The sequence below is a fragment of the Rhincodon typus genome, chromosome 7 (assembly GCF_021869965.1).
Source record: "Rhincodon typus isolate 14 chromosome 7, sRhiTyp1.1, whole genome shotgun sequence".
Classification (NCBI taxonomy): Eukaryota; Metazoa; Chordata; class Chondrichthyes; order Orectolobiformes; family Rhincodontidae; genus Rhincodon; species Rhincodon typus.
This window is the reverse complement of record NC_063338.1, coordinates 49053746-49069443: the sequence shown is the minus strand read 5'-3', so window position 1 is coordinate 49069443 and position 15698 is coordinate 49053746. Positions and strand designations below refer to the sequence as shown.

General features: G+C 39.8%; 1 protein-coding gene across 3 annotated transcripts in view; it reads right to left on the bottom strand.

Moving 5' to 3' along the window:
• Window positions 1–15698, bottom strand: part of ccdc14 (coiled-coil domain containing 14) — a 43048-nt gene that overhangs the window by 9197 nt on the left and 18153 nt on the right. For 2 of the 3 annotated variants that reach the window (XM_048599573.1, XM_048599572.1), the window contains 5 exons: window positions 14357–14476; window positions 13869–14010; window positions 4998–5080; window positions 2845–3063; window positions 2626–2758 (listed from right to left, as the gene is read on the bottom strand). In XM_048599573.1, coding sequence (XP_048455530.1) covers window positions 2626–2758; window positions 2845–3063; window positions 4998–5080; window positions 13869–14010; window positions 14357–14476 — 697 coding nt within the window. The remainder of the gene's footprint in view (window positions 1–2625; window positions 2759–2844; window positions 3064–4997; window positions 5081–13868; window positions 14011–14356; window positions 14477–15698) is intronic. The other variant, XM_048599574.1, reaches the window with a different exon arrangement.

Sequence of the window (15698 nt, the reverse complement as noted above, 5' to 3'; positions counted from 1 at the left end):
AACTGCCCTCTGAAATGGCCACTCAGTGCAAGGTCAATTAGGGAAAGGCAACAAACATTGCCTTTGCCAGCAACACTCATTGTGTGAAAGATAAGAGAAATTTGTTGAATGGCTGAGCAAGTGCTTCAAGATGTCATGGGGAGTACGAAGGGCTGTTGAGGATTGGTGGGTGACATAGGTAAGAAGATTCCTGCATTCAATGCTTTGCTTCACAACTTCTCTTTAAAAGGTGCTATGGATTGAGAGGGCAGTCTCCATGAAAAAAATCGGGGTGAGAGAGCTAGGAGTTGCTAAAAATGTCACAGCCAGATCGAAAATACAGAGCATAGACTCACAGCCCATTCACTTCTCCCTTGCTTGTGAAAACTGGGAGCACTAGGATTGGAGATAACAGTGTGGAACATTTCTGAAGAAGGGTCGCGACCCAAAATGTCAGCTTTCCTGCTCCTTTGATGCTGCCTGACCTGCTCTGTTCCTCTAGCTCCACACTGTGTTATCTCTGATTCCAGCATCGGCAGTTCTTACTAGCACTAGGATTGGAGCCCTGTCAACTTGGATGTAACCGCGAAAATCTAGCCCATTAGGTCAAGTAATTACAGCATTTTGAAAAAGGAAGAAAGTAAGGTGGAGAGATTTAGGGAGTAAAGTCAAGAGCTCAGGCAGCTGGAGGCTAACTGGCACTAGTGATCAAAATGGGGGATGTTCAAGAAGGTGGAAATAGAGGAGCACAAAGACCTTGGAAGGGCTAGAGGCGATTGCAGAGCTTGGAAGAGGTGAAGATATGCCAAGCTTTGAAAACTAGAATCAGAATTTTAAAATGGTGACGCTACTTTACTGGGTGCTAACACTGGTCAAAAGTCTGTATAAATTTGAAAATGTGTTCAATTGAAGACCACAGGCAGCTCCAATTAAATTTCAATCTTTCTTTTTCCTGCCGCAATGTTGGTAAGAGTCTTCAACTGCCTATTTCCCACACTCATAAGATCCTCCCAAAACTTCTCTAACCTTGCTAGATCAAATAATGTGACCACTTAGTCATCGTTTCATCGCTGTTTAAAACTAATTTTCATCTTGAAGCACTTCAATGTTTTATAACATACAATGTTGTACAACTAAAAGACACTGCTGTTCATCTCGACTGGCGGGTTAGGGGAGCAACACAATATTTTACATTGCCTAGAAATATTAGGAGGGTCAATTCCAATTGCCCAACTTCATTAATTGTGGTGGAAAAGCCAAATTTAAAAAAAAGGCAAAGACTGTGATCAACGTCTATTAGAATTTTACAAAAGATTGATGGTACATAAACAACCTTTTGTCACTACCTTCATCTTGGAGGGAAAATTATACCAAAGAGGATCTGTTTGGGCTTGTTAACACTCTCATTCATCTGGCACAGCATAGAATTTCCAGAAACACTTCAAATAGATTCAGATGCTGATCACGAGAGAAAGGATTACCAGACAAGGCCAACTCGGCCACAAAGGCTGGATTACAATCCTTCACTCCACAGCACTCCCTGAAGCCATATGATCCTACGCACAATTAAACATGTTAGAAAGTTAGAGTTAATAATCAAATTGAACTGTATTGTCCATAACTAGTCTTGGAGTAACACATTTTCTAAGGATAACAGAAAAATAGTGGGATGCTTACGAGCCGGAAGAATGGATTCTGTTCTGCTTTAGACCTCTGATCATCACCTATCAGGAAATTACTAGAACATCATAAACCAGGAATGATAATTAAGTAACTTTAGCAATTACTTTAACAAACATGATAAATGGTAGGTTGGAGACAAAAGTCCACAACAAACCTTGAAATTCCATTAAACCAAGCATGCTATCTCTCAGGCAAGGACAATTATCTTCAATAGGTCAGAGGATGGCTGATTAAACCAATTTGGAATCTACAAACTTTAATGACACACATTGGGCATTTGTTTTTATGTGAGACGTCTGGTCATGTATAATTAGTTTGAGGCATGGCTTATTCTTTTCACTGCTGTCACTTTTCATCTCCATTATTGTCACTGGATTTCAAAATGTTGGAATCCTTCTCACAGACTCTACCTTTATTTAGTTCAATCCAATCTGATAGTTACCCAGGAGCAGATGTGAATGTTGCATTTCTGCATGTTGACTTTCAACACATTACTAAAGCACTTCTATCCTCCTCAATATCCACTCACATATCTCTCACTGGCAGCTGCCAAAATATTCATCCCCAACTATGGTAAGTCCTGTCACAAACCAGAGGCTGAAGCATTTATAGGACAAATTGCAACATAAACAAATCACCCAAAAACAGCTTTCATGGCAAAAATGCAAACCACAGAAGTTACACATTCGGACAGGCAAGGCCAACATTCTCAATCTACTAGCAGCAAGGAGCTGGCCTCCCTTCAATCCCTAGAAAGACTGTGTCCCAGCACTGAGTTGAAGATTAAACTGCTTCTTATTGTTCTATGCATAGACACATTAATGTACCAACGTACTTCCCAAGCACCACAGAATAAAAGGTGCAACAAATTTCTATTCCCATTTGTGCTTATAAACTATAATACTTTTTAAATATTGATGTTAAAAAAAATGAGCTGAATACTTCACAAGAAAAAAAAATTACCTGGTTAGTTCTCGTAATCTGTTCACTTCTGCATCACGTTGATGAAGTGTTATTTCCAAAATTTGATTCTCCTTCTCGGAAGCTTCCAACTTCAGCTGAATGTTTCGCATTTTTGTCAAGGCTTCACCTACTTCTGTAGGAGTAGCAGTAAATCAGTCAGAATTTATGCTTCAACCTAGTAACATTCATTGATCAAAGTTAAAAAAAATTCTGACCTACCAATTTTGACTCGAGTTGTGTCCATCTCACATTGTTGGCTCTTCTCAAACAGATCCTGTTCTTTCCCCTGCACTAATTTGAGAAGCTGTTTATTCTCCTCTCTCTGTTTATCGATTACAGTCAGCAGTTCTTCATTTTCCTTTTGCAAAGACTCCAGCCCCTTCACAGACTCTGCCAGCTGGGCCTGCAATGTTGTATTCATGGACTGCAAGGAAATCACTGCAAAATGGGACAGAGTGAGAATGAGTGCACGACAGAGAAAAAAAGAATCAAAGACAAAAGTTGTGAAATTTGTCTTAAAAATTACAACAAAATAAGCAACATAAAACTAAGTCGTTTCACAGTCCACCCAATTTCTTTTCCCAATGAATGTAAAAGAGCATTTTCATGCCCAAAACAACTTTGGTATATGTAAAAATCTCAAAATGAAATATGCATCAAATTCAATTTAAATGAACAGCAAAATGCAGGTATTTTGTTTTATATTGCACTGTATCCTCACTTTTGAACATCTTTCTTCAACAATTCAGTCTTTATGGAAAGAAAGCACATCCAGCAACCCTTCATATCAAATCCCAAATTAGCCACATTTCTACAACAGCATTAACTTGACATATTTACTTATACATCATCTTTTCATATCATATAAATAATAAATCAGAAACATCAACATGTGTTTATACAGTCATAGAGTCCACAGAACAGTAACAGACTCTTCCGTTGAACTTGTCCACGCCAACCAGGTATCCTAAACTGAACTAAACCCATTTGCCTGCATTTGGCCCATATCCCTATAAATTTTTCCTATTTATGTGCCTGTCCAAGTGTCTTTTAAAAGTTGCAAATGTACCCACATCAAACAACCTCTGCCAGTTCATTCCATGTACACACCACCCTCTGGGAATTCCCCTATTCACCCACTTCTGAGAATAAATACAACAACCTAACAGGAGGGGACTATTTGGCTACTATGGCTCGCTTCATCATTCTAGATCATGGTTATTACCTACCTTAAAACCATTTTCCTGTACTATCCCCATATCCATTAATTAGTACTGAGGAATCAATTTCCTCTTGAATAAACTCAATGACTGAGCTTCGACAGCCTTCTGGAGATACAGAATTCCAAAGATGCACTACACTCCAAGTGAAGATATTCCTTCTTCTCTCTTTTCTAAATGGTCTGCCCTTTATTGAAAAACTGAGTACCCTGGTTCCACATGTCCTAGCCAGGGGACATATCCTTTGTATATTTACCCTGTCTGGCTGTTTAAGAATTCAGCATGTTTCCATGACATCACTTCTCATTCTTTTAAAACTATAGAGAACACAGATTCAGTTTCCTTAATCTCTTCTCATAGGACAGACTGTCCATCCCAGGAATTAGTCTGGTGAACCTTTGCTACACTCCCTATATGGATAATATATCATTTCTTAGGGATGGAGACCAAAGCTGTGAACAATACTCCAGGTATGGTCTCACCAACAGCGTCCCCTCTAACTTTCTTACCAGTTGGTTCATGTGCAGCAGTGACTTCCAGAACTGGAAGTCAATCCTGTGATCACTGATTGCTGTGTGCAGAAGACTAGAACAGCTGCACTTTCATGGATAGTTCAAACTACTGTCCTAGTTTAGAGGGAGAAAAACCAACTTAAATTCAATCACCTACCTACTCACCTAAATTAATTCCTCCAGGCTTCAGTATTGGGTCTCGCCATCTCCAGCTCCCTCCTCTTGGGCCATTTCTTTTTTGTGAAAAGGCAGAATGGCACCTCCTCCCTCCCTGCACTGAATTCTCTCACTTACAAAATCCTCAGAGCAAAGCATTCAGCCTCACTGCTCACAAAGCTGCATTTTTACATATCCAAATGATCAACCGATATGAAGTTAGAGATTTTGCTGAGAATCGAAAATTTCAACTATTGTGGTAATCAGCATAATTTACAGGCAAATATGTTTGCATTATTGTTATTTTAAGTTTACTTCTAAAGGAACTCAGCACAAGAAAGAAAATGCACTAACCTGTGATTTCCTAGGCAAGTTTTTTTAAAGAAATAAACTTGGTTCCTTTTAGATTATATAATTGCATGGATTCAGAAGTGAGCTTTAGGCTGTAACATAATTTTTAAAAATAAGTAAATAAGCTACATACCTTCAAAGTTATTTTCTACAGGTCTGGAGTCTTTTTCAGCTCTTTCTCGCTCTCGAAGTTGCTGGTTTAATATCCTTAATCGTCTACAAAAGTAGAAAAAGGAATAACAAACTTCAGTTTAGAACTAAAATCAGATCTGCAGCAAATGTTTCAAAAGCACGCCAAATAAAAGCTAACATCTTAAAGCAAAATCAACAGGAAAAAGAAATAGAACATAAGAACTAGGAGCAGGAGTAGGCCGTTTGGCCCTTCGAGCCTGCTCCGCCATTCAATAAGATCATGGCTGATCTTTGTGGACTCAGATCCACTTACCCGCATTCTCACCGTAACCCTTAATTCCTTTATTGTTCAAAAAAAAATCTACCTTTTCTTTAAAAACGTTTACTGAAGTAGCGTCAACTACTTCACTGGGCAAGGAATTCCATAGATTAACAACCCTCTGGGTGAAGAAATTCCTTCTCAATTCAGTCCTAAATCTGCTCCCTCTAATCTTGAGGCTATGCCCTCTTGTCCGAGCTTCACCTGCCAGTGGAAACATCCTTTCTACTTCTATTTTATCTATTCCCTTCATAATTTTATATGTTTCTATAAGATCGCCCCTCAATCTTCTGAATTCCAATGAATATAATCCCAATCTACTCAGTCTCTCCTCATAAGCCAACCCCTCAATTCCAGAATCAACCTAGTGAACCTCCTTTGCACCCCCTCCAGTGCCAATACATCCTTTCTCAAGTAAGGAGACCAAAACTGCACACAGTACTCCAGGTATGGCCTCACCAGCACTTTGTACAGCTGCAACATAACCTCTCTGCTTTGAATTTCAATCCCTTTAGCAAAGAAGGACAAAATTCCATTTGCCTTCCTAATTACTTGTTGTACCTGCAGACCTACCTTCTGTGATTCATGCACAAGGACACCCAGGTCCCTCTGCATAGCAGCATGCTGCAACTTTTTACCATTCAAGTAATAACCCTTTTTACTATTACTCCTACCAAAATGTATGACTTCACATTTATTTACATTGTATTCCATCTGCCAGACCTTTGCCCACTCACTCAATGTATCTATGTTCCTCTGCAAAGTTTCACAGTCCTCTGCACACTTTGCTCTGCCACTCATCTTAGTGTCATCTGCAAACTTTGACACCCTACACGTGGTCCCCAACTCCAAATCATCTATATAAGTTGTAAATAATTGCGGTCCCAACACCAATCCCTGAGGCACACCACTAGTCACTGACTGCCAGCTAGAATAGCACTCATTTATCCCCACTCTTTGCTTCCTGTTAGTCAACCAATCCTCTATCCATGCTAATACTTTACCCTTAACGCCATGCATCCTTATCTTATGTAGTAACCTCTTGTGCAGCACCTTGTCGAAGGCCTTTTGGAAATCTAGGTACACCACATCCACTGGGTCCCCATTGTCCACCTTGCTCGTAATGTCTTCATAGAATTCCAAAAGATTTGTCAAGCATGACCTGCCCTTCATGAACCCATGCTGCGTCTGTCCAACATGACAATTTCTATCAAGATGCCTTGCTATTTCTTCCTTGATAATAGACTCAAGCATCTTCCCCACTACAGAGGTTAAGCTAACCGGTCTATAATTCCCCATCTTTTGTCTACTTCCCTTTTTAAACAGTGGTGTCACATTTGCTGTTTTCCAATCTGCTGGGACTGCCCCAGAGTCCAGCGAATTTTGGAAAATTACCGCCAGCGCACCTGCTATTTCTCCCGCCATCTCTTTTAGTACCCTAGGATGCATTCCATCAGGGCCAGGAGACTTATCAATCCTTAGCTCCATTAGCTTGCCCAACACTACCTCTTCCGTAATAATGATTGTTTCCAGGTCCTCACCTACCTTCGTCTCTTTGTCAATTACTGGCATGTTATTAGTGTTCTCCACTGTGAAGGCCGATACAAAACACCTGTTCAAGGCCTCGGCCATTTCATCATATCCCATAACTAAATTCCCCTTCTCATGCTCTAAAGGGCCAACGTTTACTTTAGCCACTCTTTTTCGTTTTATATATTTATAGAAACTTTTGCTATCTGTCTTTATATTCTGTGCTAGTTTTTTCTCATGTTCTATCTTACTTTTCTTTATAGCTCTTTTTGTGGCTTTCTGTTGACCTTTAAAGTTTTCCCAATCTTCTAGTTTCATGCTGTTTTTGGCCACTTTGTATGCCTTTTCTTTCAATTTGATAGCCTCCCTTATTTCTTTAGACACCCATGGCGGATTACCCCTTTTCTTACAGTCCTTCCTTTTCATTGGAATATACTTTTGCTGAGCACTTTGAAAAATTGCTTTGAATATTCAAATATTCAAATTCAAATAGCAATAATACTTAAGCCCAAAGCAGAATATTGTACATGTTGGAAATCTAGAATAAAAAAAAAAGCTGGAAATTCTCAAATATAATCTGACAGCACTGACAGAAAGTAAGAGCCCATATGTCTGCTATGCAATGAAGCTGCAACATTAGCTACTGACTGCCTAGAAGAAACCACATCTTGTCTGCAGAAGGAACTTGTTTTCCCTGCTACAAAACGGCATCATTCCCTGTTTTGGCCCCTGCACTGCACTGCACCACCATTCAAGTACTATGAGATATTTTTAATGTTATAAATATTTGGTAAAGACAGTCATAGCCATTATTGTTGAAGATCTTCCACTGACTTGAACAATCTAATTTTCTTTTGGAAAAGTATAACAGCAAAATTGAAAGTTAAACAGTATATGGACAACATCACTTATAAATTAGCAAAAATAAAGCAAGTTCTAATTCTATTCTAACTTTCAGTTTTTCAACTTTAAGAATATTTTGTTGCTTCAAGTCAATAAGCAAGTAGACTGTTTAATGCCACTTGTAGCCCTGTTCAAATCTTTCTGCCAGAATAGTCTTATTTCATTGATTGAAATAATATCAGATTGATTTAACACTATTCTATTGTTTGCCACTGTTGTATTGAGCACATGATATGCCACTCATTTAAGAATAATAAAATTACAAATGAAACTAGTCTATTACAAATAAACAAAAACCTTGTGTCAAAGCAACAACTCACAAACATTTGTATTCTGCTCATAATGAGTGAAGAGGGAGCTTCGAGGTGTTACAGCACTCCAACGTGACTGCATTAAGATCCACATCTGCTTTCAATCAGTCTAGCCATTTTCCAGATTTTTATTTTAAAACGCATCTTGGGGAAAATTGCATTCTATACAGCTTTTTCCATAAGTCACTCATGCAAGATTTTCAAAGTCAAAGTCAATCTCAAAATTCACCCTACTGGAGTCTTTGCAATGGTGGATTAATTCCTGTACCTGCTGAATCAGCCCTTTAAAGTAAAAAATAAAATCTGAAAGTTACACTATCAGCCCACATTCCTCAATTACAGGACAAGCCGAGACCACCAACTTGGACACTTGCAAGCTCTTGTACATGAACTGTGATTTGTGCATTTGAGCACAAGTGGGCACTTTGGAAGTGATGGTTTAGTTGCATCCTTCAAAAGTAGTGAGCTTCTCAGCAATTGCTGCTGTTCAGGAAAGGTTCAGTCCACTGTTTCAAATAAATGATCTTTCATCAGAATAGTTCTCACTTTCTACAGATACTGCCAGACATGCTGAGTAATTTCAACATTGCTGATTTTATTTCCAGCTCAAGAGCCTTACCTTGTATTCACAGACAAATGGCTTCAGCACAATGAATCTTTTGTGAATTAATTAAACACAAAAGTGAAACAACATGCTTTAAGAGCAGCAAGTTTTATGTTGAATACCCAAAACAGTTTTAATAAAAATTCTTAGGATGTGGCCACAAGGGCAAAGCCAGCTTCTATCACCCATTCCTTGTTGCCCTCAAGAAGGTGGTGGTGAGTAGTCATCTTTAACCATTGTAGTATGGTGAAGGTATTTCCAAAATGCTGTTAGGGAGGGATCTCTAGGATTTTGATCCAATTATGATGAAAGAAATGTGAACTATTTCAAAATCAGGTAATGTGTTAGCCACATGTAATGATGTTTGTATGTTCCTCATGTGTTTGTCCTTGTAGAGATCATGTTTGGGAGGTACTGTCAAAGAAGCCTTGACAAGTTACTGCAGTGCACCTTGTAGATGTTATTCACTGCACTAATGGAACACCAATGGTAGAAGTGAACATTTGAAGGTGGTGAATGGGTTGCTAATCAAGCTGGCACAATTTGTCCTAGAATCCTATATGTTTCAATTAGATCACTTCTCATTCTTCTAAACTCCTGTGAGTAGAGTCTCAACCTGTTTGATCTTTGCTCATAAGATATCTTTCCATAGCAGGGATCATCCTAGTGAACCTTTCTGAACTGCCTCCAATGAAATGATATCTTTCTTCAAATAAGGGGACCAGAACTGCTCACAGTATTCCAGATGTGGTCTCACCAGCACCTTGTAGTTGCAGTAAAACTTCCCTTTTCTTATACTCCAACTTCCTTGAAATAAGGACCAACATTCCATTAGCCTTCCTGATTACCTGCTGCACCTACTCACTGTCTGCACTTCGCACACAAGTACACCCAAGTCCCTTTGTGTTGCAGCTTTCAGCATGTAAAATAACACTTTTTTTGTTCTCCCTTCCAAAATGGGCAACTTCATATTTTCCCAGATTATACTCCATTTGACTTTTTGCCTACTTAATTTATCAATCCCTCACTTTAAACTGTTAATATCCCTCTTGCAACTTGTTTTACCACCGGTGTGTGTCATCTGCAAATTTGCCTACAGTAAATTCACTTCCTTCCTCCAAATCATTAATATGTATTATAACCAGTTCACTCCCAGCACTGATCCCTGTGGAACCTGACTGGTCACCAACCTGAAAAAGAACCCCTTATTCCCATCGCTGTTTCCTACCCGTTAGCCAATTCTATATTCTGGCCAATATACTTCCTCCAACACTGTGGGCTCTTGTATGACTTTTTTGAGGTACCTTCTCAAGTGCCTTCTAAAAGTCCAAATACAACACATCTATTCACTCTATCCACGCTCAATGAAAATTGTTTAAAAATCTCTAATAAATTAGTCAGACACAATTTCCCTTTCATGAAGCTATGCTGACTCTGCTTGATTAGATTACGGTTTTCCAAATGTTTAGCTGTTGCTTCCTTAATAATGCCTTGTACAAGTTACCAAAAGCTCCCATTTTTATATTTCATTCCCTTCGAAATACAGGCCAACAATCCAATTTCCTATTATTTGCTAAACTTGTATGCTAGCTTTTTGTGATGCATGCCATAGGATTCCAAATGCCCCCTGCACTGCAGCCTTCCGCACTGCCTCCCCTGTTTAAATCACGTTTAGCTTCTCTATTCTTCTTCTTAGAGTGCATTACCCCTCATTTTCCCATTATATTCCACCTGCTAAGATTTTGTCCACTTACTTAGCCTGCCTGCATCTGTTCTGTGGATGCCTCGTGTCATCACCGCCTGGCTTCCTACTATTTGTGTCATCTGCAAACGTTACAACAGTACATTCACTTCCCTCATCCAAGTCATTGATATATTGCAAATACCAGTGATCTCAGCATTGAGCCCTATGGCACTGCACTAATTAGAGGCTGCCATCCCAAAATTGCCCCCTTTATTTTAAACTTTGACTTCTTTTAGTTAGCCAAGTCTCTGTCTATTCAAAATACATTACTCCTAACATCTTAATTATTTTTATCCTAGGCTACCTCAAAACAAGGGACCACATGTTAAATTCTTACCATAAGGACTTCAGGAAATCCAAATACATTACACGTCTTGTTCCCATTTATCTATCCTGGTTGTTACCTCTTCAAAAGAATTCTATTTTTTTTGAAAAATTACTTCATGGTATGTGGGCATCATTGGCAATAAATGCTAGCCTAGCCAATAGATACAAGAATTCTGCAGCAAGTAACTCATTTGACTCCTCAAAACTGTCCACATTTACAAGCCACAAGTCACGATATATCACGATAGCAATCCCACCCTTGTGAGCAGTCTTCTTGAACTTTTGCAGTCCACGTGCTGCAAGTAGATCTATGATATTGTCAGAAAGGAATTCCAGAATCCTTCCCAGTGACACTAAAAGAATGGCAATATATTTCCAAGTCAGGATGGTAAGTGGCTTGGTGGGGAACCTGCAGATTGTGTAGTTCCAATGTATCTGCTGTCCTTGTCCTTCTAAATGGAAGTGGTTATGGGTTTGGAAGGTGCTGTCTCAGGAGCCTTGGTGAATTGTTGCAGTGTATCTTGTAGATGATACACACTGCTGCTACTGAGCCTAAGTGATATAAAGAGTAGATGCGGTGGCAGTATAGTGGGCTTTTTTTTTGTGGATTACATCAAGCTTCTTGAGTGTTGTTGAGGTTGCACTCATCCAGGCAAATGGGGAGTATTCTGTCAAATTTCTGACTTGCGGCTTGTAAACATGGACAGTTTTGAGGAGTCAGAGATGAGTTACTTACTGCAGAATTCTCGTATCTATTGTAGAGTCATTCAATCCCTTTGGCCCATCAAGTCTGTGCCGACCTATCTACACTACTCCTGCTTTCCAGCACTTGGCCCACAACCTTGAATGTTGCGATATTTCAAGTGCTCGTCCACATTTTCTTTAAAGGTTGTAAGATTTCTCACTTCTACTACCCTCGAAGCCAGTGCAATTCAGATTCTCACCATGCTCTGGGTGAAGATGTTTCTGCAAATTCCCACTGAACCTCATGCCCTTGACTTTAAAGTTGTGCCCCCATGTTATTGTACCTTAAATTAAGGGGAAAAGGTGCTTCCTATCCACCCTGTCCACGCTTTTGCACCATAGTCAGATCCTTCCTCGGCACTTTTTGTTTTAATAACCCGAGCCATCTTATCCAGTTGCGAATATTCCGAGACATCCAGGGTTCTCTGGTATATTTTTCTCCCTAATGGGAACAGGTTGTGCCCAACACACACACACACACACATTCTTCTGCTGTAGATTTTCCCACCTGTTCCCAATCTACTTTGCCCACTTCGTGCCTTAAAATAAGATCTGCCTTCCCCAATCCAAAACCATTTTTTTGCAGATCAGCTTTTTCCTTTTCCATGCCAAACTTAAAATTCTAGTGTTACGGTCACTGTCGCTAAAATGCTCCCCACTGCCACCTCATATCTGTCAGCTGGTATTCAGCCCAGCACAGCACCATCTGTTGTTGGAACGTCTACATGTTGACCTAAAAAGCTCTCCCAAATACACTTCAAGAAATCCACACCATCTAAACCCTTTAAACTATGAGTATCCCATTTAATGTTGGCGAAATTGAAATCTCTCAAATACCTTATTATTGTTTTTATGCGCCTCTCTGCTTTTCTACTGCTTCCTGACTGTTTGGAAGCCTATAGCACACTTCCAGCAGTGTGACTGCCCCCTTTTTATTCCTAATCTCTGTTTACAAAGCTTCATTTGAATACCCTCCCAAGATAGTGTCCCACCTTGATTATTAGTGCAATATCATCTCCTCTTCTACATCCTCACCTATGTTGCCTCAAGATCCTATACCTTGGAATGTTGAGTTGCCAGTGCAGTGATTGGAATGAGGTCAGCCAGATCGACCTCATACAATACGAGTTCCCAATTGGGCCAGATTAACAGCCCCAGTCAGGGAGTCCTGGCTGAAAGATTTAAACAGGAGTGTCAGATATTTTGCTCACTCTAGAAACTGGCTCAGGAGCTAGCTGGATTAGTTTCATGTACTATGTTCAGTAACTAGAGAGTGACTCAGTGATAGGATACCGGCCTTCCTGGGGCTATTTCAGCCAGTCCTGCCCCTCCCTCAATGATGTCTCTGTGATGGGAACAATATCACAATTCTGTGTGTTAATCCACACCCTTAACTCATCTGTCTTATGTATAATACTCCTACCATTAAAGTAAGGGTTATCCCTAAAAACCTACTCCTTTAAAACTGAACTTGGCTGAACTCCGTCTGTCTTATTCCTTTACTATATCCCTATTGTACTACAGTTTATCTCCCCTCCTCCTACCAAACTAATTTAAACTCCCCCTAACAGGATACTGCTGTTAGGGGAAAGTACCATTCAAGTTATAGATACCTTACTCTAAGGTCATGAGTAGACTGGACCATTTTAAGGCCCAAAAGACACAGCTTAGACCCATTCATGGATATGTCCAACCACAATGAGCAATAATCCAATCAGTTTAACCACTTTCTCATAGTTATAGCTTTGATGCAACCCATATCTATACAAAGTTTGCAGTGTGAGTAGATGGCTCAGGCCAATCATACAGCATGTGGATTAGTAGGCATCCATCATATATATTGTCCAGTGAGGGTAGGCTTCTAGCAAAGAGTAGATAACTCATTAGCAGATTTCAACTAATATGTCAAGGAAAGGGAGCTTATTAAATTGCTCCACTTTAAGATAATATTGAGCACCAGATGGTGCACATTAAGTTTGGACATTCTGACCTGGATTCAAGTCGCACCTGCTCCAGAGGCGTGTAATAATATCTTTGAACAGGTTAATTAGAAAAAAAAGGTCAAATTAATAAAAGAAAAGGACATTCTTATATAGCATCAAAAATAGCAAACTGCTAGGAGTAGAAGGATAGGATCATTCCATCAAAAATTCCTCATGGAAACTAACAAAACTGACAGCAAAAGCTCAGCCTAGGGGTGGAATCCCATCTCAAAAGTTGATCAGCAAATTATATGTATATAGTACTATCTTGCAATACGAAATGGAAATAGCAAGATGTTTGTTGCTTGCACTTAGCTTTCCTCACACTGAACTCCCATTTTAGTTTGATTGTCATGGGAGGAAAATTAAAATATGCTAAGCAGACAATAGGATAGAAATCTTACTGACCTGCGCAGTTGTGCATTCTCACTGCGTAGAGGTTGGAGACTCAGAGCTATTTCTGCTTGTACATTTGTGCTTCCAATCACAGTTGGTAGTAGAGAGATACTATCCTCTAGTTCCATTATCAATCTGTGAGCCTCAGAATCATCTGCCAATAGAAAGACATTAACATTAACAAATCCTATCAATATACGTTGTGTATGAGTACTTGATCCCCATCCATTCACATCTTACTCAATGTAATAGATCATGATTTCAATGCAAAACATTTATCCAACATTAATCAGATGTAGCTGCTTAGCTCAAAAATGGGATTCCTGAAGCATTATTGAAGAGAAGTTACCTATACACAGTATTATTACAATTTATGAGCATCTTAAGTTAACTTCATACAAGCTTGAATTTTTGCTGCCAAGTCAGGTATCAGGAGTCAGAAAATTTACTAGCTCACTGCGTTCCCACCCCTCCGACCCACCACCTCAGAAGAAACTCACCCAAAAGGTGGGATTTTTGACCTTCGGTAGGCAGAGAAGCCTGTGCAGGCTGGAGTCGGGCTCTCTGCTGCCAAATGCCTTTTGGAGGCTGCCATGGGGGTTTCTGAGTGTTGAGGCAGGCTGGAATAAAAGACCCCTCCTTAATATTCTGGGACTTTGTCCCCATTGTTTCATTAAACATTAGATTCTATTGCCCTGAACAGCCCCCACCAACTCCCCATGCCTGCTACTACATCTACCCCATGCCAACTTAACAATCTGTGATAACTGACTGAGACACTTAACTAAACATCATCTTTGTGAGCAATTTATAATCTAAACTGCAGAGGAACATGTCTCTTTTACTCCCCTTTTAAAGTCCTCACACAATTGCACTATGGAAGTGAAGTTCTTATACAGGACTGCCAAAATTCCTTCCAGCTTTTGAAGGGCTTGTGTATTCCCAGTCCTTTGAAGAGTAACTTCAAGTGACCTTCCCCCACATTTAAGACCAGATGACAAAGGAGGATTAGGCCATTCTGCCCATTCAGTGAGATCTTGGTTGACCTTATAATTAACTCTACTTCCCTGTCTTTTCACCATAACCCTCAATTACTTTACTGATAGGACAGTCCCTCCCAGACCTAGGAACAGCCTCTCAAACGTTCTTCGGACCATCTCCAATGCCAGTATATTTTCCTTAGATAAAGGGGCCTAAAACTATTCACAGTTTTCCAGTTGTGCTCTAACTAGAGCCTGAAAATGATAAGAAACAGAAACAGGAGTAGGCCGATTGGCCTCTTGAGCTTGTTCTGCCATTCAATAGGATCATGGCTGATCTGACATTTGTTATGTCCATTTTCCTGCTTTTTGTCTATAACCCTTGATTCCCCAAATGATCAAGAATCTCTCTCTCAGCCTTAAATATACACAAGGAGTCTGCCCCACAGCTCGGTGTGGCAAGGAGTCCTTAAGAGTCTCAACCCTCAGAAGAAATTCCTCCTCACTTCAGTCTTAAATTGGCACCCATTTACTCAGACTATGCTCTCTGGTCCTAGACTTTGCCATTAGGGGAAGCATCCTATGTGTTTTTATCCTGTCAAGCCCATCACATCTGGATGCTAGCTTTTTTGTGATTTATGCTCAGGGACTCCCAAATCCCTCTGTTCTGTAGTTTTCTGCAGTTATTCTCCATTTAAATAATATTCATTTCTGCTATTGTTCCTGCCGAAGTGCATAACCACATATTTTCCCAAATTATATTCCATCTGCCAAGCATATGCATACTCATTTAACCTGTCATTATCACTCTGCAGACTCTGAGTCACCCTATACTTTTGTCCCCCCACCTATTTTTGCAATC